This window comes from Eschrichtius robustus, chromosome 9 (genome assembly GCF_028021215.1).
Source record: "Eschrichtius robustus isolate mEscRob2 chromosome 9, mEscRob2.pri, whole genome shotgun sequence".
Classification (NCBI taxonomy): domain Eukaryota; kingdom Metazoa; phylum Chordata; class Mammalia; order Artiodactyla; family Eschrichtiidae; genus Eschrichtius; species Eschrichtius robustus.
In genome coordinates, this window is record NC_090832.1 from 72,653,641 (window position 1) to 72,677,088 (window position 23,448).

The 23,448-nt window shown below is 38.5% G+C and overlaps 1 protein-coding gene across 4 annotated transcripts in view; it reads left to right on the plus strand.

Annotated features, from left to right (window-relative positions):
- CEP162 (centrosomal protein 162) overlaps nucleotides 1-23,448 on the plus strand; it is a 92,314-nt gene that overhangs the window by 52,476 nt on the left and 16,390 nt on the right. For all 4 annotated transcript variants that reach the window (XM_068551528.1, XM_068551530.1, XM_068551529.1 and 1 more), the window contains 10 exons: nucleotides 7-119; nucleotides 2,035-2,140; nucleotides 6,972-7,098; nucleotides 8,311-8,474; nucleotides 9,551-9,655; nucleotides 10,813-11,025; nucleotides 12,157-12,806; nucleotides 15,914-16,055; nucleotides 17,962-18,060; nucleotides 22,970-23,104. In XM_068551528.1, coding sequence (XP_068407629.1) covers nucleotides 7-119; nucleotides 2,035-2,140; nucleotides 6,972-7,098; nucleotides 8,311-8,474; nucleotides 9,551-9,655; nucleotides 10,813-11,025; nucleotides 12,157-12,806; nucleotides 15,914-16,055; nucleotides 17,962-18,060; nucleotides 22,970-23,104 — 1,854 coding nt within the window. The remainder of the gene's footprint in view (nucleotides 1-6; nucleotides 120-2,034; nucleotides 2,141-6,971; nucleotides 7,099-8,310; nucleotides 8,475-9,550; nucleotides 9,656-10,812; nucleotides 11,026-12,156; nucleotides 12,807-15,913; nucleotides 16,056-17,961; nucleotides 18,061-22,969; nucleotides 23,105-23,448) is intronic.

The window sequence follows — 23,448 nt, forward strand, 5'->3', positions numbered from 1 at the left end:
AAAAAGGAAAACGAAAAATTGTATAATCAAGTGAAAGATCTCCAAGAACAAAACAAGAAAAATGAGGAGCGAATGTTCAAGGAAAACCAGAGTTTATTCAGCGAGTTAGCTGCCTTAAAGTAAGTCCTTTTAAAATTCTTAAAATCAAATATACATGGCCTATTTCTAAGGATTTTATTGTTATATTAATAAAACATTTAGTATACTTAGAAATTTTTAAAAATTGTACACTGATTTACAGTTTTGTAACTTTTGCATATTTAATATTCAGTGGAATTTCTGTTGGTGTTAGATGACTAGTACATACTTCAGTATTTTCAGTATATTCGTATTTGAGTTTGACATCAATTTCAGGAAATTGAATATTCCTTTTAAGCCTGAGATACTTGGGTAATACATCTTAGTAATAATGCTGTTAGTAATAATAGTAAAAGGAAAATACAGTATTATTTACTATCTTAGGTCAGGTTCCATACAAGTAGAGCCTGAGATGGGGATCCTCATGGAGGTGATTTCCCGGAGGATAACTCCCAGGAGAAGGGGAGCAAGAGAAGCGAGATGGGGGCGGGTAGCAGGGGGGAAGGTAAGTAAGAATGTGGTCTCAACTGGAGGCTGGCTTCATTCTGCTCTCGCCAGGAGGCTCAGGAGAACAGATTGCATTGCAGAGTTGGCCCCTACTTGAGGCAAGTGGGGGGCAGCCTTTTGTACCCCCGAAGGCAGCCAGTCACTGGCTGAGGTGGGCCCCAGGAAGCGAGTGGGGGTATCCTCTGGGCCAGGGGGGCAGGGGTTGCTATTTGGCAAGGGCATTTCTCCAGAGAAGGAGAACCTGCGAGTTATTACAACCAGCGCTCACCGTGGCAGGCTGACGGAGCACCAGTATCCACTTAAGAATCAGTCATACTTCAGACTGTAAGGTCTTTGGGATTGTTAATACATCTGTCTTTAACACACTAAGTGAAAGAGCTGAACCAACAAATGTGGGCAAGCTAGGGTACTGTCTTCTTTTGGGAAATGACTGCCAGCTATGCATCATTTCACCTAAACACCTAAAACCTCAAATAGGACCGCTATCAGAAGAAATTTCTTTGGCTATGAATGTCATGTATGTTTTGTTTATTTACATACTTCTTCCATTTTTTTTGTAAGGTAACGTAGGGCATATGAGGCAGGGCTGCTGTTAGCTCACACTCATCTCTCGTGCAAAATAGAAAAAAGCATATCTTGTAGCAGACAAAGCTGGAAAGTACACAGGTTGGCAAGTGAGGGCACTTCTGTGTAAATTAGGAGGGGAAAAATGCCCCTTTCTCCTGGTAAGTGTGACCCCAAGCCAAGGCTGATAATCTGCATGCACAGTTCTGAGGCATGAAGGCATTTACATCTGCTTTCTTCCCAGATGCTTCAATAAAGTATTTTAAAATTTCATTTCTGATAATGTTGCCTGGCTTTTAAAAGAGAAGATCTATTCCAGGATCCAAACCTGAAGCTCTAAATGAATTTTCACAATGGAATAAATGGTTTCTTTAGAAAGTAGGGTTAGATGATCATATGTGTACTCCTAAACTTGTATAATATCTCTGGAAAAAAACAGAAAAATTGATTCTAAGGTACCAGTAGTAGACTGTGTTTGCTTTTGTTTGTTAGTTTCCGTGGGTATGATTGGCAATTTGTGTTTCTCAGAAAGGAGTCTAGAATGATGTGACAAGGAGTACAGAACACCACAGGGGAAATGCAGCAAGTCTTTCCGGGAGATTGATTTTTTTTTCCTGAGAATTGGCAGGAAATATTTTTATATTACAAACAAACCAGTACTCTTAGGGTTTCGGTTCTTTTAGATTATACATAAAAATTTCACATGAAGTATACTTCTCTTTTAGTATTTTAGTATTGTAATCTTTAGTTTAAATAAACTTTCTCTTCAATGCCTCACATAGTTTCAACGTGCAAAGTGTTTTTAATTTTTAAGAATTGAATATTTTGTATTGAAAGGAGTACCTTTTAAAAATATATGTATTTTTTATTTTCAAAATAAATCAGAGAACAGGTGCATAAAAGTCGTTTCCTGTCTCAAGTAGTTGAAGATTCAGAGCCCACCAGAAACCAGAATTTTACAGATCTGTTAGCAGAACTAAGGGTGGCACAGGTAAGCTGCATAAGGATTTTAACCATTAGCGATAGGAAAGATTGTTATAAAAATCTCTACATGTGTAAAAAAAAAAAATCTGCTTTTGTAATTTATGAATAAATAAAATCTGCTTATAAATTTCATACCAGTTAAAAGTTAGGAAATATCTAAGGTTAGCACTGGGACACGTGTGACCTTACTATAGAGGAGACAATGTGATGCTGGTTTTAGATGGCATCCTCTTTATAATCCAACCTCTCATCAGGCATTTATCACGTGGAGCCATGTTGGAGGCATAACCTTATTTAGGGCATGTATACCTAACTTCAAATTCCTCGTTGGAAATGTACGGCTAAAATAGGAAAATAATTTGAAGATAATCATTCACCTTAAAAAGTTAGTTGGCTTTTCCTCTGTCTACCCAAGCGGACTGTGCACTTCTAGGGGGCGGAGACTATATCTGCAAATATGTGTGTCTGATGTGCCTAACACAGAGGTGAAATGCAATAGCTACTGTATAACTTTTTTCTTTATTTGTATTGAATTGTTATAAAGAATATGGCCTAGAATTTTCTAAAGCAGTATTTATCAATAGGAGAAGTTTGGGGATTTAGGGCAGATTAATTCTGTCTTAAGCAGAACAGTTCTATGCATTGCATGATTTTTATCACTCCTGTCACCAGGAACTATGCTCATAGCACCCACCAGTCGCTGCAACACTCAGAACCACTGCCACGTTTCCAGACATCTCCTGTGGGAGGGCAGTCAACTTTCCCTACTCCCTCCCATTAAGAACCATAGCACTAAACTAAAGTCCTTCCAATCTATTCGAATGATTACATAAATTAGAAAAATTCCAATTACATATCACGTTTTAATTAGAAATTTATTATATAAAGTTAGGTTATATAGCACTTTAAACATGCCTTAGTGCAATAATTGATGCTTAACAGACTTGTATATAAAATACAGCTTCAAATATGAATCCATTAGAGAACTTTCTTAAGATGCATGTATGTATAGAATGATTAGATAGGTAGACAGATAAGTAGAAAGAAGGAATAAGTGATTGGACACCCGCACTTATCAGTGGGCCTCAAAAACTAGCAAGTTAGGAGAGCAATTAACATTGCTGAAGTTTATGAAGGCTTGGGAAAACATGGTAAGGTTTCAAGCACGGCATTAGCTTCATTTGAAGGCTGTTATTAGTGACCTTTTAAAAGTGCTACTTTGAACACATTTTTTTCTGACAAACGGGAAGCTAAAACTGCCACTGAAATCACTGGAAAATGCTGGCTAAAATGTAAGAAACATCTTGTAAATGCATAACCCAGCTCTCAAGAAAGTAAGGGGAATCTCTAGGGGTCAGAAATGAACAGGGATACAAACCTAGCAGTAAGCATTTCTCCTAGGCTGCCAGTTCAGTAACCACGAGCCTTGAGCTTTAACAACAAAGTAGAGGTAGGACCCCAGGACTTCAAAGGGCCACATCCTTCAGTAAAACAGTGGTCTATGAAAAAGCCCACCCACCTTCAGAAGGGGCTGAAATATCAAGAAAGCTTATCTGTCTTAACTTGATTTCTATATAGACAGGGGGAAAAAAAATCTCTGCTCAGTGTCTTACTAGTTGTTCAGTATAAATGTCATCCCTACTGCCTTCATTTGTGTTTTAGTATTTGAATTGACACTACTTTCAAGGGTTGGTCATAATCAAACTGGAAAAAAAAAATAGCATAAAAGGGGGTCCTGAGTCAGTGATCATCTTTAGTGTGTCTATAAGAAACACATGCAAAACACTCTTAGGGGTATCCATCCTTAACCCAGCTCACATGGTATTCCTTCAGATAAAATGAAGCATGCTGATGGTATGCTCAGAATTACAGAATTACAAAACCCAGGGAAACAACCCACCGTGAGCAGGCATGGGATGATTTAATAAACAGCAGGATTAGAACTCCAATCAAATTACTGAGTAGACTATGAAATAAATAGACTTTAAATGATTTAATATACAAAATAAGTGAGAAATTCAGTGTGAGGAAAGAACAAAACAGACTAGGCAAATTCAGAGAAAAATAAACAGAATAAGTAGAAAAATTAAATAGCTCATACATAACTAAGAAGAAATTGGTAAACTGGAAGATAGATCTAAGGAGCTTAGAGTGAAACACAAAAAAATAGAGAAATGAAAAATATCAGAAATATGAGATACTCTAGTATGTAATTAAATTTTTTTTAAAGTAATGGCTAAGAAATGTCTAGAAATTATAAAAGAGATGAATTCTCAAATTCAGGAAATACAGTGAGTCTTGCTCAGGATACATAATTTAAAATCTGCATCTAAACCCATCATGGTGAAAGTACCAAAGGCAGGGAACACCTTCAAAGAAATCAGAAAGGTACTTCCCTGGTGGCTCAGCAGTTAAAAATTCACCTGCCACTGCAGGGGACACGGGTTTGATCCCTGGTCCGGGAAAATCCCACATGCCGCAGAGCAACTAAGCCCGTGCACCAAAACTACTGAAGCCCGCGCACCTAGAGCCCATGCTCCGCAACAAGAGAAGCCACCACAGTGAGAAGCCCGCGCACCACAATGAAGAGGAGCTTCTTCTCACCGCAACTAGAGAAAACCTGCGTGCAGCAACGAAGACCCAATGCAGCCAAAAAAAAAAAATCAAAAAAAAAATCAAAAAAAGTGTTAAAAATTATTTAGAGTTGTATTTATTTGTGCAAATATTGAAAGATGGAATGTCATGCGTTAATTTTCATTCACTTTGGTTTTCTGAGTTTAAATAGTTTTAGATCAAAAAATTCATACTGAGATAAATCTGTAATATAATACTCATATCAAACCTACTTATGTATAGTCTAATTTGTACCTTAAAAATTAATACCAATTAGTGTAGTCTTAAAATGTGAATTGTTTTTTTGTAAACTATGGATGGACACATACTAAAAGCGAAGGTCCTGAGCCCTGTCCTTCTAGATTCCCAGGGTGGAGAGGAGGTTGAGGCTGACTGCAGTTCGGCCAGTCAGTCAGGCAGACACCCTGGAGTTGGAAAAACAGTAGGTAAACAAGACAGACATGGGCCTTGCTCACTAGGAACCTATATTCTACCAGGGAAGACAGATAATAAGTAAACAAGAAATAGTTACAAATAGAGGTAAGTTCTTTGAGGAAAATAAGAATAGAGACTAACGGTAGGCAGGGCAGGGGTAAGGCAGCCGTCAGCCGTGTGGGCAAGGAGGTGCCCTCTGAGAAAGTGGTGTCTGCATCAAGAGTGGAGGAGAAGCAGCAGCTCACCGTGCGAAGACCGAGCCTTCCAGCCAAGGGGAAGCACAGGCCCTGAGTCAGGATTGGGCTTGGTACCTTCCAGAAGCAGAGGCACCTGAGGCGGAAGTGGGTAAGGACAAGAGTGATGGAAGAAAAGGTCGGAGAGACAGGCAGAGGCCTCTGAGTGTCCACACAGTAGGTTCTTGCAGACACTCAGTGCTCTCCTGAAAAGACATCCGCAGAAGATCACACAGAAGATGAAACAATGAAATGATACAGCTGGAACCACGATTATTCAAGCCCTTATGAATGGATTTATTTTCTTCATAAGACTGGATTTTAGATTCTAAGGTAGTGTGATAGAAAGTTTCTAAGAATTTTTATTTTGAAAATAAAATATACCAACTGTGCCCCAGGAGTTTATTCAGCAGTTATGAGTTCCGTTCAGTATACAGTTATTGAGTACCTGCCATGTGCTTGGTGCCATAAAGTAAACAAGTAGTAAAATCAGTCTTGGTCCCCAAAGAGCTTTCAGCCTAATAAAGAGAAAAGGCTTGTACGCAAATAAGTGTCGTATGAAACAAAATAGTAAATGCTATGCTAGAGGTACACTGCAAGTTTGTGGTAATGCTGGGGCAGGGATTATCAGGGATAGCCTCATTTGAACTATGCTTTGAAGGATAAGCATGACTTTGGCAAGGCGAGGAATGAGGGCAGTTGAGAGTACGGCCTGTGAGCACATTGAGAATTTAACTTTTTTTAAATGTGCCAAGCAGTTTTTTGCGTTTGTGATATAGGGATGAGCAAAGTAAAGTTCTGCTTTCAAGTAAATGTCTATGTCAGGCGGTGATGAGTGTGTGAGAAGAAGAAAAAGCAGCACACCTGGGGGCCAGGATGAGGGTTGCCGTTTTAGAGTGATCAGGGAAGGCCTTCCTGGGGCCTCGTTTGAACAGAAATCCTGATAAAGTGAAGGAATAAACCACTTGGCTATGTGAGGGCAGAGGAGACAGTAAGTGCAAAAACACTGTGGGGTTGGAATGTGCTGGGCGGGTTCAAAGAACAGCCACAAGGGCTCTGCAGCTGGCGTGGAGCGCGAGGGGGAAATTTGCAGGCGATACGTCAGAGGAGCGGGCACGACTGGGTTCTGTGACACTGAAGGTCATGGTAAGGACTCTGGGCTTCCCCCAAGAAGGGTGGGAGCCACCAGAGAGCTTCAGACAGAAGACTGACATTAACTGACTCTTGAAGACAGTTCCTCTGGCTACTGTGAGGAGAAAAGACTGTAGGTGCTGAGAGTGGAAGAGGCAGACTGGTTAGGAGGGTATTGCAGTAAGCCAGGAGAAGTGAGAACGGCAGAGTGGAAGGGCTTGGAAGCTGTGCTGAGTTAGGTGATTAGAACTGATTCTAGTAGGCTCTGGGGAGCTCGTGATCGTTTGGAGGGGAATGGTGATAAGATCAAGCTAAAATTTAGAAAAATAATTAGCAGTGTTTATGATGACGTGGGTGAAAGAGACTCTATACCACAATTTATTGTGGTTGGACGTAATTTGCTTTTGTATTTTTATGAATATCAAGAAAGAAAAAAACAGTTTATTGGAAGACATCAAAAGACTGAAGCAGGACAAACAGGCTCTTGAAGTAGACTTGGAAAAAGTAAAGAAAGAGAGAGACCAAGCCAAAGACCAGATTGCTTATGCCACAGGTAAAAGTCTGAGCTGAAACGGTTTACCTTTATACTCCTAACTGTTCTAATCTTGAGTTAAGTAACAGCAATTGGATAGTATAATTAAAATGCTATTCCTTGAAGTGTATTGTAATTTTAGAAACTTTAAAAAATTAGTGAATAGGTATGTGCATTTGATTGGTTTTAGCAGCAATAATTGCGAGACCAAAGAAAGTCACGGATTGTTTTGAATTCATGGCATTGTAAGCTTAGTTGTTTACAGTCATCCCAGCTAAACTGTGACTTTACAGGGCATGGGCTCCCTTTTTATCCCTGGGTCTGAAACATAAGCTCTCAAGTATTTACCAAGTGAACAAATGTTTGTAGAAACTATGTTTGTAGAAACACAAGGATGGGTATGGTATACCCCACCCGGGAATGCAGAAGGAGAGTAAGATAAAGTTTAATATTAAAAAAATTAGAAATAAACATGAGGGTGCTAATAAGGGTTTCAGAGAGGAATGGCATTTGAGGGTCCTGACAGATGGAGAGATTCAGGAGTAAACGAATGGAGGGGGCCGCTCAAGAGTGTTTCCTGAGCGTGTTTTTGGATACACCTGTGGATTGCGGCTTAGGATGGCAGAACACAGGGCTAGAAAGGTTGGTCAGAGAACCCCTTGTTTGCCAAAGTAAGGATCTTTCCTCTGTGATATTATGATCTTCAGTGTAAGATGTGTATAGTAAAATCCACTTACTGTTTGTAAGAAATTTACTTTCCTCATCTGTAAAATAGAATAACAACAATAGTTCCCATCATATGTTTGTTGTATTAAATAAAATCTTACATGGGAAGCACTCTCTAATGTTTGCCATTGTTACTTTTTAATATAATAATAATATAATTATAGGAATTCTTCATTTTTATTATCTCCTGAATCCAACATTTATTTTCATAGAAAAGACTTTACTTCTATAATGAAAGTCAGTGGGAAAACAAGTGATTTATCAAAAATTTCTATATGCCAACTTTGCTACAAGTTTGAGGATTTGGACTCTGAACAGTCTTCATCCTCCTTTACTAATACACTAAACTAGACACAGGCTTGCATACATCAGTTGTTTTTGGCCTCTTATTTTTTTCTTAATGCTTTCATTAGGGAGACATTGGTTTTCATTTAAAATCTTTCAATGTAGTTTATTTCCATATTTTGAAAAGTTACAATGGAGTTATTGTATTACTTTATCTTATAGGTGAAAAATTATATGAAATAAAAATTTTAGAAGAAACACATAAACAAGAAATAAGTCGCCTGCAAAAAAGATTACAGTGGTACGCCGAAAATCAGGAACTTCTGGATAAAGATGCAGTTCGACTTAAAGAAGCAAATGAAGAAATTGAGAAGCTGAAACTTGAGGTAATGATCATTTCAGAATGTATTTCTATAGATTAACCCTATTATCTTCAACACTCCTTCATAGCTTTGTGTCATCAAATCAATATACTCGAAAGTCTGTTCATTAAAATGGCCTGTTTGACTTTGGTTTGTGTTTATTTGTGTAGTCTATTTTAGATTAGCCTGAGAATACAGTCAGCCGTCTGTATCCACAAGTTCCCTATCCAGCAGATTCAACCAACTGTGGATTGAAAATATTTGGAAGAAAAACAGTTTCAAAAAGCAGAACTTGAATTTGCTGTTCACTGGCAGCTATTTTCATAGCATTTACATTGCTTTAGGTATTATAAGTAATCTAGAGATGATTTAAAGTATATGGGAGTTACAGGCAAATACTACACCATTTTATACAAGGGACTTGAGCATCCCTGGGGCTTCGGCATGCCCGGATCTTAGTATCTGCAGGGGTCTGGGAACCGGTGCCCCACGGTTACCAAGGGGCAACTGTAAATCCAAGCTCCTTAGCACAGCCTGTGAGGTCCCCATGTGGTCTGAACCCTGCCTGTCTCTCCAGCCCCATCCGTACTGCGCTCCCCGGTCACTCTCCTCCCAACCACACGGGCCTCCCTCTGGTTCTTGAACATGCCAAGCTCGTTCCACTTGTTGCTTTGGCCTAGAGTGTGCTCTGACCTAGCTTCTTCCTGGGTCTCACTCCTTGTTCAAGTCTCAGCTCTGATTTCTACTCCCCAGAAAGATCTTCCTGACCTCTTAATCTAATGTAGCTACCAGTCTCGCTTCCTCTGACTCTTTCTTCTCATTCCTTGACTTTATTTTCTTCATAGTACTTGTCACTCTCTGAAGTTATTTAATTTACTTAATGATTTTGTTTATTAGCTTTTCAACTGTCTCCTTCCATTAGGACATAAGCACCATGAAAGCAAGGACCTGGCTTGTCTTGATTGCTCTCTGTATCTCCAGCACAGTGCCCCATCTGGGATCTAATAAGTGAATTAATGAACTGCTGTTATGCTTCCCTCTTGGTGTTTCTCTGCTGTGTTTTAAATATGCTTCTTAACATGGTCTTTCCTTATTGATAGGTTGAGAAACTGAAAGCTGAATCTGGAAATCCATCCATCCAGCAGAAGATACGTTTAAAAGAAAAAGCAACTGATGCCAAAAAAATTCAGGATCTAGAGCGACAAGTACGTGTTCAGGGTAAATTTTCATTAAGATATTTTATATACAGAGCATTTTTGTTTTCTCTTTTGTTTCAGGAGTTCCTACAAGATGTAGTCAACCTGGAAATTTTGGGTTTTATTCATTCATTTTAATATAGAACTGCCTCTACTTTAAACTTTGAATACAGTATTTAAAGTAACAATAAAAACACAGTAAACAACATCATTTTATGTACTCTGTGGCTTTCTGCATAAAGAATTTTTAAGAGTAATGTGTCTCATTAGGTGGTAGACCTATTGATGAAAGGTTATTTGCATCCCAGCTCTATTTGACATCCAGGAAGAAGGAAACAGAACTTTGCCACTCGGGGTGTAGAGCTAGGATCCCTTCTCCTGAGGAAGGATAGGTGAGAGAGGAGGGCAGGGAAGGAGACCCTCCAGCTGGGAACATGTTAGTAGCGCTAGGGAAGTCCTGCAGAACACCCTGGAAACCGAACATCCCCTCCCAGAGAGCTGGCCATAATTTTGAGCTCTGGCTCACTGTTTAGGCTTAGAAATACTCATTTCATGGTCATTGTGGCTGGAAGACTTTTTTCAAAACCCATATAGTAACACTTACTAGGATAAAGATTTTTTTTTCATTGAAATAGTTAGTTTGTAGGCTGGAATATTAATTGCACCTTATGTTTTTAAAGTCTTCTATAATGTAGTATTTGTATTCATAACTAAATATTAAAACAAAATTAGAATTTCCAGTCCTGTTCATAGAGAACATGATTCTGTAGTCAAGTCATGACCCTTAGACTACAGCTGTTATTCCATCACAAACCTGAAACTGTGAGGTCATCACTGGGCTGAATATTATCCCAGTTTTATGAGAAGAAGGAAAACTAAGCAAAAAATTAACTTTGTTACTTTACAGGACCTGTTATATTAAAAGGTATGACTTGGTAGTTTGGTTTAGTGGCCAGGAAAGGAACAGGACTGAATTGGTTTGAAGAGCGAGAAATATTCTGAAATAACTATAGTCTAGGTCGCTGTGCATTTGATTCAGTCTTGAGATGTGATATGAACATCTCTTTGAAATCTAGACTGATAGAGCATAATCTAAATTTTTACATTAAGCTGCTTAATTTTAATATATTTGTGACCTTAACATGCATACAAAAATATTCTAATAGGTTAAGGAAATGGAAGGAATTCTAAAGAGACGATATCCCAATTCTTTGCCTGCTTTAATATTGGCTGCCTCAGCAGCTGGTGATACAGTGGATAGAAATACAGTGGAGTTTATGGAAAAAAGGATAAAAAAACTAGAAGCTGATCTGGAGGGCAAAGATGAAGAAGCAAAGAAAAGCCTTCGGACCATGGAACAGCAGTTTCAGAAAATGAAGGTAAATGCCGGGTAACCATGGAGATGGGGCTCAGAGGTGTACCATGGGGGCTGGGGGCTTCTTAGAATGAGACCGAAGAGTATGTCTTTGGAGGGCAGAGACCAAATAGAGGAATGAATTCCAACCCCCCCCCCCACCCCTTTTAATTTCTCTAAATGTACCTAACTTTTTCCTTTTTCCAGTCCCTATCCCACCCCCCTCTCCTGCCCCTGCTCACTTCCAGCCACTTCCTCCTTTCATTTCTGATTCCCAGTGCACACCAAGCATTTCAGTTACCTTCGCATGTGCTCTTCCTACTTCCAAAATACCCCTGCTTCCACTTATCCCCAAATGTACACACATCCCTCAAAGCTGAACTTGAATGTGCTCCCTCTGTGCCATCTTCACTCCTTCCCTCAGGCCTCCAGACACACCCGGGTGCCCCTCTGCGCCGTGTTCATAGGCCCATTATCGCAGTTATCATAGGACGTTGAAATTTGCCATGTCACTCTCCTCACCGGGCTGTGAACTGTTTGAAGGCAGGAACTGAGTTTATCTCTAGGATCTGGCACAGTGCCTGGCATGCAGTTGTAGCACAATAAATATGTTCAGTGATTGAATGAACAAAGCTCTATCATGCCTCCCTCCACAGAGTAGACTATTAGGTTATTTTGTTAATAATAATAAAGCTCCAGTATGCAGATTCTAAGCTGACTTATTACGCCTATGAGATTTCTAAATTGATGTTAGAAGGTTGAAAATGTGCTATTTCTTACAGATATCAGTAACCCCAACTGCTTTCCCTGTTTATCCTCAGGGAGTATAGTGTGTCAGTTTGCATAGAGAAGGGTACACAATAATAGGTTTGCTTGTGAGGTTAAAATAAGTTTTGGTGTACAAAAACTTGTAATGTTATGAAGCAACATATAATTAGGAAATTACATAACATACATTGAGAATATATAATGGTATGCCCTTCAAAGACAGGACTTCAACACATTTGACTGACTCAAGGAACATGGGCTTGGAGGCATCAGAATGTATGGGGAGTCCCTGAATGAAGGAAAAGGCAGGACCTGGGAGAGTGCAGGGCTTCGGTAACTAATGAAACGTTTAGCAGTGGTTTGTCGTTACGTGGATTCTTTTCTACAGATTCAGTATGAGCAGAGACTGGATGAGCAGGAGCAGCTGCTTGCCTGCAAGTTGAAGGAGGCATCCCAGAGCCAACATGACAGCTCCTCCAGAGTTAAAGCACTAGAGAAGGACCTGGATGACCTTAAGGAAGCCCATCAAATCACTGTAAGAAATCTTGAAGCTGAAGTAGATGTTCTTAAACATCAGAATGCTGAATTGGAGCTCAAGAAAAATGAAAAGGATGATAAAGATTTCCAGTCTATAGAATTCCAGGTGGAACAGGCTCATTCTAAAGCTAAGCTGGTCAGACTCAACGAGGAGCTAGCCGCAAAGGGGAGAGAGATACAGGACCTTTCAAAAACTGTGGAGAGGCTTCAGAAGGAGAGGAGAAAGATGCTCTCTAATCAGCACTCTAAGGCTAGGGAGGAAATGACTGCCAGAAGGGTGAAGAAAGATGTTCTGCACCCGGGTAAAAGAAATGCTAACTCCTCTGGAACCCTGGAGGGCAAGCTTTACCAACCACATACTTTTACTGATTCCGATATTTCAGAGGTTGTACAAGAAAACAGCAGATTGAAAAATGAACTGGAGAGATTAACTGTGGAGAGGAATGAGCTGAAGATGAAATCTGAAGTAGCAGTGAACCAATTTGAAAACTCCATGAAAAGGTAAAAATGTGACTTTGTCAGTATATGGAGACATAAAAAGATAAAAATTTTAAAATCATAGATGTGTTTCCCCTGGATAATTAGTTTGACCCTGAACTAAATTCATTACCAAATTTTAAGAACCTGTACTACATTGCTAAGCACAGATGTGTTTCAGAGTTGGATCTTCTGCCTATTGGAAGCTCAGATTCTAATGAACTTGAATCTTCATGTCAACCCAGTTCTTGGGCCGAGCAGTCTTACCTTTCTGCACGTATCCAAATGGTGTTAATAAGCTGACCCACTGGGCCTTCCTGCAAATGAATATCATCATTTATGGTTGCTGTAGGCAGACAGCTATCAGAAAACAGCTCTTAGTAAAACTAGTTGACATTCTAAGAGGAAAAGGTCCTCTTCCAAAATAACTCTTCAAATTAATCTTGTGATTACATCTGTTCGTGCCTTGAAGAACTTCTATACTCATCCGTTTCCTTCTCAGAATCTCCGAGTACCATCTCCTGTCTCTTTCCTCTGAGCCTCCTTACATGCTCAGATCTTTTTCACCCGATCAAACCAAGTTCTGGTCCTCTGCCTTTCAGTACCAGTTTTCCACATGTAGCCTCTCCTTTTATTTCCCCCTGACTTCCTCTAAGCATGGCTCTCTAATCCTCACACTCTTTTGAACCTGGTCTCTCAAGAATAGCCTTTCTCAGTCAGTGGCGTTTTCTCCATCCTCATTTTCTGTGACATTGTTGACTACACTGCCTTTTCTGAAAGGGTTTCCTCCTTAACCTCCATGACTTGGCACTCTGACTAAAGCTCCTTTTCTGCTCCTTTTGACAGACTCCTGACTCCTTTTCCTTCTCCCTCCTCAAAAATTTGACTTTCTACCAAAGTTCAGGTTTTGGCTTTCTGTCCTCTGCTTTTCCTCCCTTGCTAAACTCATCTGTTCTCTATGGCTTCTATGAACCCCACGACTCCTAGATTTACTTTTCAAGGCTTGTTCTCTTCCCTGAGCTCAGATGTTAAATCTAAAAATGTGTTGGATTGTTCCTCTTGGAATCAGTAGTATCGGAGATTTTCTCTCTTTTTTTTACCCATAAACTAGCTCCACCTCCCAACTTCCCCATCTCTGTCTATGACCATATTTTCAGTTGCCAGGCCCAGCTTTACCACCTTTATTCCTTGGGTTGACAGTCTATGGGGTGCTTCCTTATAAGTATTTATTTTGCTTTCTTCCTTTTTATAGTGTGGTCTACTTGGTTTACTAGACAGTTTTCCCACCCCACTCTCCCTAATTTCAGTTTCTGTCTCCCCCAGTCACCTTGCTTAAAAACCGTTAATATTCTTTAGGTACTCCTGTATCTGAGTCACTGTGTTCTCCAGTGACTCCCAACTTCCTGAAGTATCAAGACTGAATTTCTCTACCTGGCATCTCAAGTCCCATCACCATTCTAATCCTGCGCCATCAGAGTAGTGTTACTTGCCAAATTTCTTTCCTGCCTTTTGCTCACTCATGTTTCATTTTCTAGGAAAAATATTACCTAGAACTTCTTAGAAATTTCTCGCTCCCATCTCCAACTCCTGTATAACTTATGTACCGAGAAAGCACTAATTATACACCACCTTATAGCTCCTTGAGAACTGATGTATGATTATACTTCTTTTGCAACCTGTAGGCAATAATTGGTTTGATTATGAGGTTTAAAATAAGGTTTGGGGTGTGCAGAACATGTGTAGTTTAATGTTTGTGAAGCAACATTTTAATTGTGAAGTTATATAACATATATTGAGAATATGTAACGTTGTGCCCTTCAGAGATTAGGATTTCAGTACATTTGACTGACTTAAGGAACCCACAGTTAGAAGCATCAGAATATGTAATGAGTGCCTGAGTGAAGGAAGAGGTAGGACCTGGGAGAGTGCAGGGCTTCTACGGGAGAATGAGGATAGGAAGCACCTAACAAATGCTGAGTGAGTGAGTGGCAGCCACATCTAATTGAGTCATCATGGCAGTCATACCGCTTCCAAATTGAAACCTTGTTTCTTTAGTCCTGAATATGATAGTAGTAATGAAACTATTTGGAAAGAATCATATTCTTTCCTAGAAATAATTTAAAATTCAGGTTCTCCTATAAATTTTCCTATATATAATTTATAATTTTTTAGTATTGTTAATCTGTTTTTCAGCCAGCTCTGGGCCTGAGAAGTGAAAAGTAATGTTTCCTAGGCCCAGGTTTAGGCTGCTTTTTACTATAGTTCAGTTATATCGTGGGTGCTTTAGATTTTTATGCTTTTCCGAGGGTCCTAATCACACTGTTTCCATGAAGAAACGTAGTCAAGTAAGCAACTGATATGTTTGTAGTTTGGGAATTGCCATATTAATAAGTATCAACAGTGATTTACTAAATATCTGCTTTCAGTAAAATTGTCATTTTTAAATAATTTTTCCAGTAAGGGGAAATGTTTATAAGAAATGTATCAGCTTTTCAGTATAACTTTACCATTTACTGAACTGCCACTGAATGCATAAATTTTGTCATAGAGACAAACGAGTAGTCTCAGGTTCAGACTACCCTATGTCCTAAGAATTACCCTAAAGATCATTTTATTCTTGCAACCAGCAGCCAGCCCTGGAGTCATATGCATGGACCAAAAACTGGTGAGTGTTGCCTAGAAACAAAGCATTGGAGAGTCTAAATAATTGGGGCAAGAAATCTGAGTTTATCTTAAAAGATAAAATGACAAGCTCTTTGCCTTAAATCCAAACAGAACATTTAGAACCTTTGTTTCTCTCAGAAAGTGCCCCAGGCTGGGGAGTGTCCCGCTCTGCTGGGCTCAAACTCCAGCTCTGCAACTTAACTGATCTGGGACCCTAGATACATCACTCTTTCCTACACTCAAGTTTGCCTTTATAAAATTGAGTAAATAAGAGCAAGCTCATGGAGTGGTTGTAAGAACTCATAGGCAGTAATGTATAAAGCACCAAGCACAGTACAGTAGATATTGGTGCCTTCTCTCCCTTTGCTTCTTTAATTTCCAGGCTTCTTACACTATTTTTGTGCTGACTCTGAATTAGAGGTTGAAGAGCCACTTTTATGTGTGGTGTTCTTTCATTTGCTCTAAAGGTTCAAGGAAGAAACTGCAGCACACATCACATCCCTCAAAGCATCTCATGAGAGGGAAGTAGAGAAACTCCTTTGCCAAAACGCAGTCGAAAATTCTGCTTCCAAAGTAGCCGAACTAAATCGTAAAATAGCAACTCAAGAGGTAGGTGACTTTAATAAACTTTGAGTGTAATGCAATTTTTTTTTTTTCAAGACTGTTGACAAAGTATCTGGAAATATTTTAACTTCACTTCTTGAAGTTGGTGATAGGAATGGGAAATTATTGTCACTTTCTTTTTTTTAATAGAAGACAACACTCTTACCGTATATGTGTTTAACTATTCTACTTTACAGTTATACCTTTTAAGTAAATGTTTTTGCAATTTTGTCCCCATATTTCTCAAATATATCTCCAAGTAGGTTGTAATAGATGGTTGAGGGATACGTCCAATGTGATTGGGACCTTAGTACTTAAACCTGAACGCTGAACCACCTCCTTCCACCCCAAGCCCCAACTGACAAGTCACTCTTCTTTCCCCATTACCTGTTGTTCATTAAATAATGTTTTGTGGTCATTCAGGCGCTGGGGATAAAATAATGAACAGAGACATGTACACAACTATAGCCATTATGAAGCATAGTCTTCTGAGAATTATGACAGGGCACGGTGACAGCTCATCTGCGTTTCCTCAAGTGTGTCTTCCTTCTTGGATAGTATGTTTGTCAACTTGGAATATTTATGAATATCTACTGTGTGGCCCATCTTCTGTGGTTTTTGCAAGTTGAAAACACAGCATTAAAATAGAATTTGCAACTTACTTTCAAATGGTGTATCCAAGAAAAAAAGAAGAGCAAGCAAATATGGCAAAATGTTAGCAGTGGGTAATTCAAGTTGAAGAATATATGAATGTTCATTGTGCTCTTCATCTTTCTGTAGGTTTTAATACCAAACTGAGGGGGAAAAGCTTCAAGAAATAATTATCTCATGATCACCTCTCCCACCCATAATTATTTAATAGGATTTTAATTAAAAACAAGTCCGTCAGTTGGGGAAGTTTGAGTATGGACAAGACAGGAGATATTATGAAATTACTGCAAATTTTCTTAGGTGTAAAAATGTTATTGTGGTTTTGTGAGAAAATGCGTGTTGAAATATTTGGTGTATCTAAGGGTGAGATGTAATGAGGTCTGTAATTTAATTTCAGATAGCTCAGAAATAAAGAACTTTGACTGTTTTAATACTTCACTGAAAAAGATTAAAAGAGCTTTTCAGAAGTAACCATTATACAGCCTTGCAGAGAGCTTCTCTAGCTTTCTTCCCCTCAAAGGAGTGGGGTGTCAGTGGGCAGCAAACATTATATCAAGTGATTATATGATAAGGAGAGGTCTGGGAGGGATGGGGAAAGTAGGGTCATTAGGCCATGGTGCCATAAGTATCAATATGTTATTTTCCCAGAGTTCTAAGTGTAATATTTTAAATTGGGAGTTAAATGAAGTCAGCATAGTCCAATTGTAGAAACAGTAAAAGTAAATCATTAGAGAAAAGAAACATGAATTTTTCTGTTTTTGCAGCTTCTTGGAAGTATTTACTTACGTACTTCAGGTTCTTTGTCTAAAAATGAGACTTTTCACAGATGTTAGGTTTTATTATTTTAGTCAATAGCTCTTTAATAAAAGCTATCTTAATTACAAAGTATAAAGATAATGTTGGCCACTTTCTTCAAAATGTTTAAACTTTATAGAAGTTGATTTTAAGTGGTATTTTTCAGATCTTCAAAAGAAAAGTACTAGAGATAAAGAAGCCAAGTAGTTACATAGTTATTAATTTATGTGTGTGGTGTTATATATTAAACTTTGAAAGAAACAAAATGATGAATTTATTCAGTGAGTTTAATTCATTCAATGAACTTTATTTCTGTGGCAATTATGTTAGATTTTGGCAATTATAAAATATTAGGATCCTTTTTATTTTTTGATGCAAACAAGTCATTAGCTCACTTTCTTATATTTTTCAAATAATGTTCAAGGAAAAACTTTATTAACTCAGTACTTCTAACATAATTTCCTAGGTACTTATAAAACATTTCCAAAATCAAGTTATCGAGCTGCAGGGTAAACAAGAGTCTCTTGTAGTTTCTCACGTTCGAGAAGAAATCCTACAGAAAGAGGTAAGAAACAACTAAAATATTCTGCTAACATAAGCTTTTCTTAGCCATTTCAATCATATTCATATGTCTGTATAATTTTTTAAATTTAAATGTACAAATAGAGATAACCCAGAAATATCTATCATATCAAGAAAATATTAATAAAAGCCAGCTTTCCCCAGATGAAGCTCAAATGTTAGTTGATTAAGTTATTTATATGTTTGTATTTGTCATTGAGATTTTCTGGGCAGTAGGGAAACGGGGCGAGTTTGGTTTGGCTGTTTTGAGTTTTTAGGAGGTAAAATTGGATGGTTAAGGCCATTTCTGCATTAAGTACTAAGACTATTTAATTTGGTTAAGAAATAGGTAAAGAAATCATGACAGTGATGCTGGATCACTAAGAAGAAAACCATTATTGGAAATAGATCTTTCTAGAAACTCACCATTTTTATTACTCTGAGATTCTTTTGATTCTAGGAAGTATGAAAAACCAGATAAGCTGTGTATTCTGTTTGAAGCATATACATCATTTTTTTGTTATTCAAGGACTTATTAAATCACATGATAAAAGCAAAACATACAACTAATTGCATTATGGAAAGATTAATGTAAAAATACTCCACAATTATGCAACTATCTGTTTTAAAAATCTTGTTCTAGGAGTTGAAAGGCTATAAGGTTCAGCACTGTGCATTCTTTTCAGTGTTTAAGAGGTACATAAACTTTGTTGTATAAGCAGTAAACATACAGAACCTCATAGACCTCAAGTAAAATTTTTAGGGAAACAGTAAAAGGAAGTATGTGTTCATGTTTGCAAGATAAAGAGCAAGGTCGATTTTGGTCAAGTTACAGTGTTCTTAGTTTGAGAATAGCTAAATATTTTGAAAACAGAAAAGCTATAACACATGATTTTCAAGCCTATTTACTGGAAAACTAAGTAAAGCACTCCATCTCTTGAATAAAGCTAATGACAGTCTGCCTTTTGATATGAACCATATTTATTATAGCTGTTTTACCAGGGCTAATTTATTCCCTCTCTGGTGCCCTGTGTGTTATGAGGCATTCTGTCTCAGGCCAGTGGGAATATAAACCATTCCCAGCCTGTATGAGCTCCAAGAATCGTTCAGGCTACTGTTTCCACTGGCTTCGAAACCGCCTCTGGACAACAGACTAGGCAGTTATAGAGCTCATCTTGTTTGTTTTCTTTCTCTCATGAATTACAGCCCTGCAGTGCTATTAGCCAGTTTTGGAAAATAGTTGTTTCGTATGTTGTCTGTTTTTTTCTGGTTGTTTAAGAAATCCCTGTCGCTTACTCCACCATGGCCTCAGGTGAAAGCATACTAATAAACTGGTGAATTCTGTCTTATGACTGCTTTTTTTTTAAATTTATTTATTTATTTTTATTTTTGGCTGCATTAGGTCTTCCTTGCTGCATGCGGGCTTTCTCTAGTTGTGGCAAGCAGGGGCTACTCTTCCTTGTGGTGCTCAGGCGTCTCATTGCGGTGGCTTCTGTTGTTGCGGAGCACAGGGTCTAGGCACACGGGCTTCAGCAGTTATGGCACGCGGGCTCTAGAGCACAGGCTCAGTAGTTGTGGCTCGCGGGCTCTAGAGCACAGGCTCAGTAGTTGTGGTGCACGGGGGTAGTTGCTCCATGGCATGTGGGATCTTCCTGGACCAGGGATTGAACCCTTGTCCCCTGCACTGGCAGGCGGATTCTCAGCCACTGCGCCGCCAGGGAAGTCCCTGACTGCTTGTTTTTAAAGTAATTTTATAGAGCTGCAAGAACACTGAGTGATTTCAAGTTTTTCAACATAGCTGAAGTTAGTTATTAGAGATTTTTAGTTTTCTTTGATGGTGTCATACTTAACCTGATTTTTTTTGATCCTTGATTCCTGCATTGGTTATCTGTGCATTCGAGTAATTGGTATCCTCTTCCAGACTTTGCAGGTTTGCTATGGCAGAGACAGTTTTTCACCAGTCAGCTCAGTTTGGGTTTCTGGATGTGTCTGCTGGTCACATCCTTGGGCTTGCTTTCAGGGTTTGTTTTTGGGCAGGGCCACTGCCTGAGTTCTGAAGTTGGAGGAAGAGGGATGCCACTAGCTGAGTACAGTTGGACAGGATTCCTGGTTTGGTTCCCTACCCAGGTGAAGCTGTTGCCTAGCCTGTATCCAGAGTGCCAAGTGTGGCTTATGATCACTGTATGACTCTAAATGTTTACTTGAACCTACATTTTATAATAGAGGAATCAAAATAGTATTAATAATAGTTACTGTTTATTAAGTGTTTACTATATACTAGGCACTGAAGTGTTCTATGTGGTTCTCACAATAACCCAAAAGAGTAGGTACTACTATTCCCATTTTATAGATGAAGAAAATGATGCTAAGAAAAATGAAATAACTTACCTGAGGTCACCAAGCAGAATATAGAAATGCAAGCATTAGGACTCAGGGCCTCTGGCTCCAGGTCCAAGGCTCTCAGTTACTTATTTTTTTTTTTCTATTTATTTATTTATTTTTGGCTGTGTTGGGTCTTTCTTTGTTGCTGCGTGCAGGCTCTCTCTAGTTCCAGTGAGGGGGGGGCTACTCTTCATTGCAGTGTACGGGCTTCTCATTGTGGTGGCTTCTCTTGTTGCGGAGCACGGGTTCTAGGCATGCAGGCTCAGTAGGTGTGGTTTGTGGGCTTAGTTGCTCCGCGGCATGTGGGATCTTCCCAGACCAGGGCTCAAACCCGTGTCCCCTACATTGGCAGGTGGATTCTTAACCACTGCACCACCAGGGAAGTCCCATCAGTTACTTTTCTACCCATCCCCTATCATTGGACATTCAGGTTGTTACCAGTATTTTTCTATAGTATTCAAGTAGCAGGAAGCATTTCTGATCATACATCTTTGCTTGTGGATCCAGTTGCCTCCAATGGAAATTCACTAAAATATAAGAATTTTTTAAAAGTAAAGATTCAACCTTAATTTATACTCTTAAGAGTGCTTTTAAGTATGTACAAATGAAGGGAAGTTATCTCTATTCTTTGTCTAGAACCAAATTTCTGAATTTATGTAGTTTACAAATGAATGTTTAACCTTTGAAAGGTGACTCTGTTGATTTATTCATGGATAATTGTTAAACACCTACTCTCTGCTGTGCATGGCTCTAGGTGCTAGGAATACTGAGGAGAACAAAGTTAGACAAAAATCCCTGCTCTCATGGAGCTTACGTTTTATTTGGGGAATCAGACAATAAACAAATGTAACTTTTGATAAATCAGATCAACTGAGACAACATCTGTTAAGTACTTAGCCTAGCGCCTAGCACATGATACTGCCGTAACTCACTACTGCTTGTCTTTTAAGACTCAGTTCAGCCACAGCTGCATCAGGTTGAGAATCCTGCGGCGCAGGTCTCCTTCAGGTTCAGGACTCCCTCACTTACCACCTCACTGCTTCTTGGGCATCTCTCCATGGCAGCACATCATGTTAGAATTCTCATTCTCTCAAGTGTGCCTTCCACTAGACCAGAACTTCCCAGCCGGTGGACCTGGAATGGGTTACCTGTGGTCACAAGATGATGATGGCTGGAAAGGTTGTCTAATAACAAACTCAAAGTCATTTTTCAATTATTAAAAAGTTTATAGAAGATGAAGTGATATTTGATCATTACATATATGACAATGCCTCTGACAACTTTTAGTTCAGTATCATTTTTTGTTTTGTTTCGGGGGGGTTTTGGTTTTGTTTGGTTTTTTTTGTTTTGTTTTACAATTTTTAGCAATCAATCAATCATTGTTTTGACATACAAGATTTTGTTGCCCAGCATCCATCACCACAGCATGGTATGTATGGCATCTCCCCAACCTTTCTGCAAATCATCCTAATTAAGGCCTGCTTATTTCTTTGGTCACTGATGATATCAAGGATGTCCCACACTTAAAATATTTGGATTTGCCTCTGATTTAATTTGATGGTATTTTCACATTTTTTAAACTAACTTCAGAAGAGTATATGGGTTCTTTTTTTTTTTTATATTAGTGTTATTAAGTACTTGGGTGTTTCCATGTAAAGCATGATTGAATTGTTAATTTTATCCATTTTCATTTGCTTGTTAATTATTTTGCCTTTTGATGTTAACAGTTGGCAAAGTTATCATAATTTTATGGTATAAATAAAATGCAGTTAATTGTTTCATGAAGTCCAATATAAAGATCCCTCATGTCACCTCCATTTCACTCCCTGGTGCCATAAAAATTTTACCATTTTCTCTGGGTCATGATACAAAAAAGGAGGTACTGCACTAGACTGTCATCTCCATGAGGACAGGGACTGTGTCTCTCATCTCTGCATCCTCAGTACCTAAGAGACAGCTGGCACAGAAAGAGTTCAGTACTGCCTTATCTCTGTTTTATATGCATACATTCACCTGTGGAATGAATTATTATAAGTTACAAAGTGATAAGAACCAGAAGAGAATTACAAATAGAATTATAGGGAGTTGACAAAAAAGGATCCATATTTATTGAACTCTTTCTGTGTACTGGGTGCTTTAAATGTATTATTTAATCCCAAAAGTAATCACACTATTAACAAATACTTTGTAACAAGGCTGAATACATCAAAGAAAGTGCCCAACTTCATTTTCAGCACTACAACCAGCCTGGCATACCTGGGAGGGAGAAAGTGGTCCAATCATCTGGAACCTTTTGGAATGTGAGGTCACTTCAGAACAAGGATGAGCCTTTACTTTCTGGACCTAGGGGATGAAAGCTATTATTTTAACAACTCCAGATACCTTTGATGTTAACAAGAAGCCTCTTATCTATCTAGAGAAATTTTATACAAAGAATATGCAGTGACTGTTCTTACTTCTTATGACTGCCTGTTAAAAATGAATTATTTCCTTGTTATCATAATTTCCCATTTATTTCATATCAATTTTAGATTACAAAACTCTTAGAAGAATTGAGAGAAGCAAAAGAAAACCATACACCAGAGATGAAACATTTCATGGTCTTAGAAAAGAAAATTAAACAGATGGAAATGAGACATGAGCAAAGAGAGCAGGAGCTTCAGCAGGTGAAGTAGTAAATCACTTTTACATATTTGTACAGTTCTTCACATTTAAGTACCTCCTGTTTGCTATCGTTTTGTCATCCCTAAAAAATTACTTCTTAAAGTATTCCCATTGTATATTGATTTTATTAAAAATAAATGTATAGCTTTTAAGAGGAAATAAGACTTTAATTCTTAAATACCTGAAGATTGGTTTGCCTTATATCTATAGAAATAGAGTAACAACTTTTGTATTCTGTTCTTTATTGTTGATGAATGCCTGAAAGTTAGGCATTTTACCTTGGGAACAGGGCTCTTGGGAACCATGTTCCATTACTTAAGTCATTTCAATAAATGTTAGTAAGAAA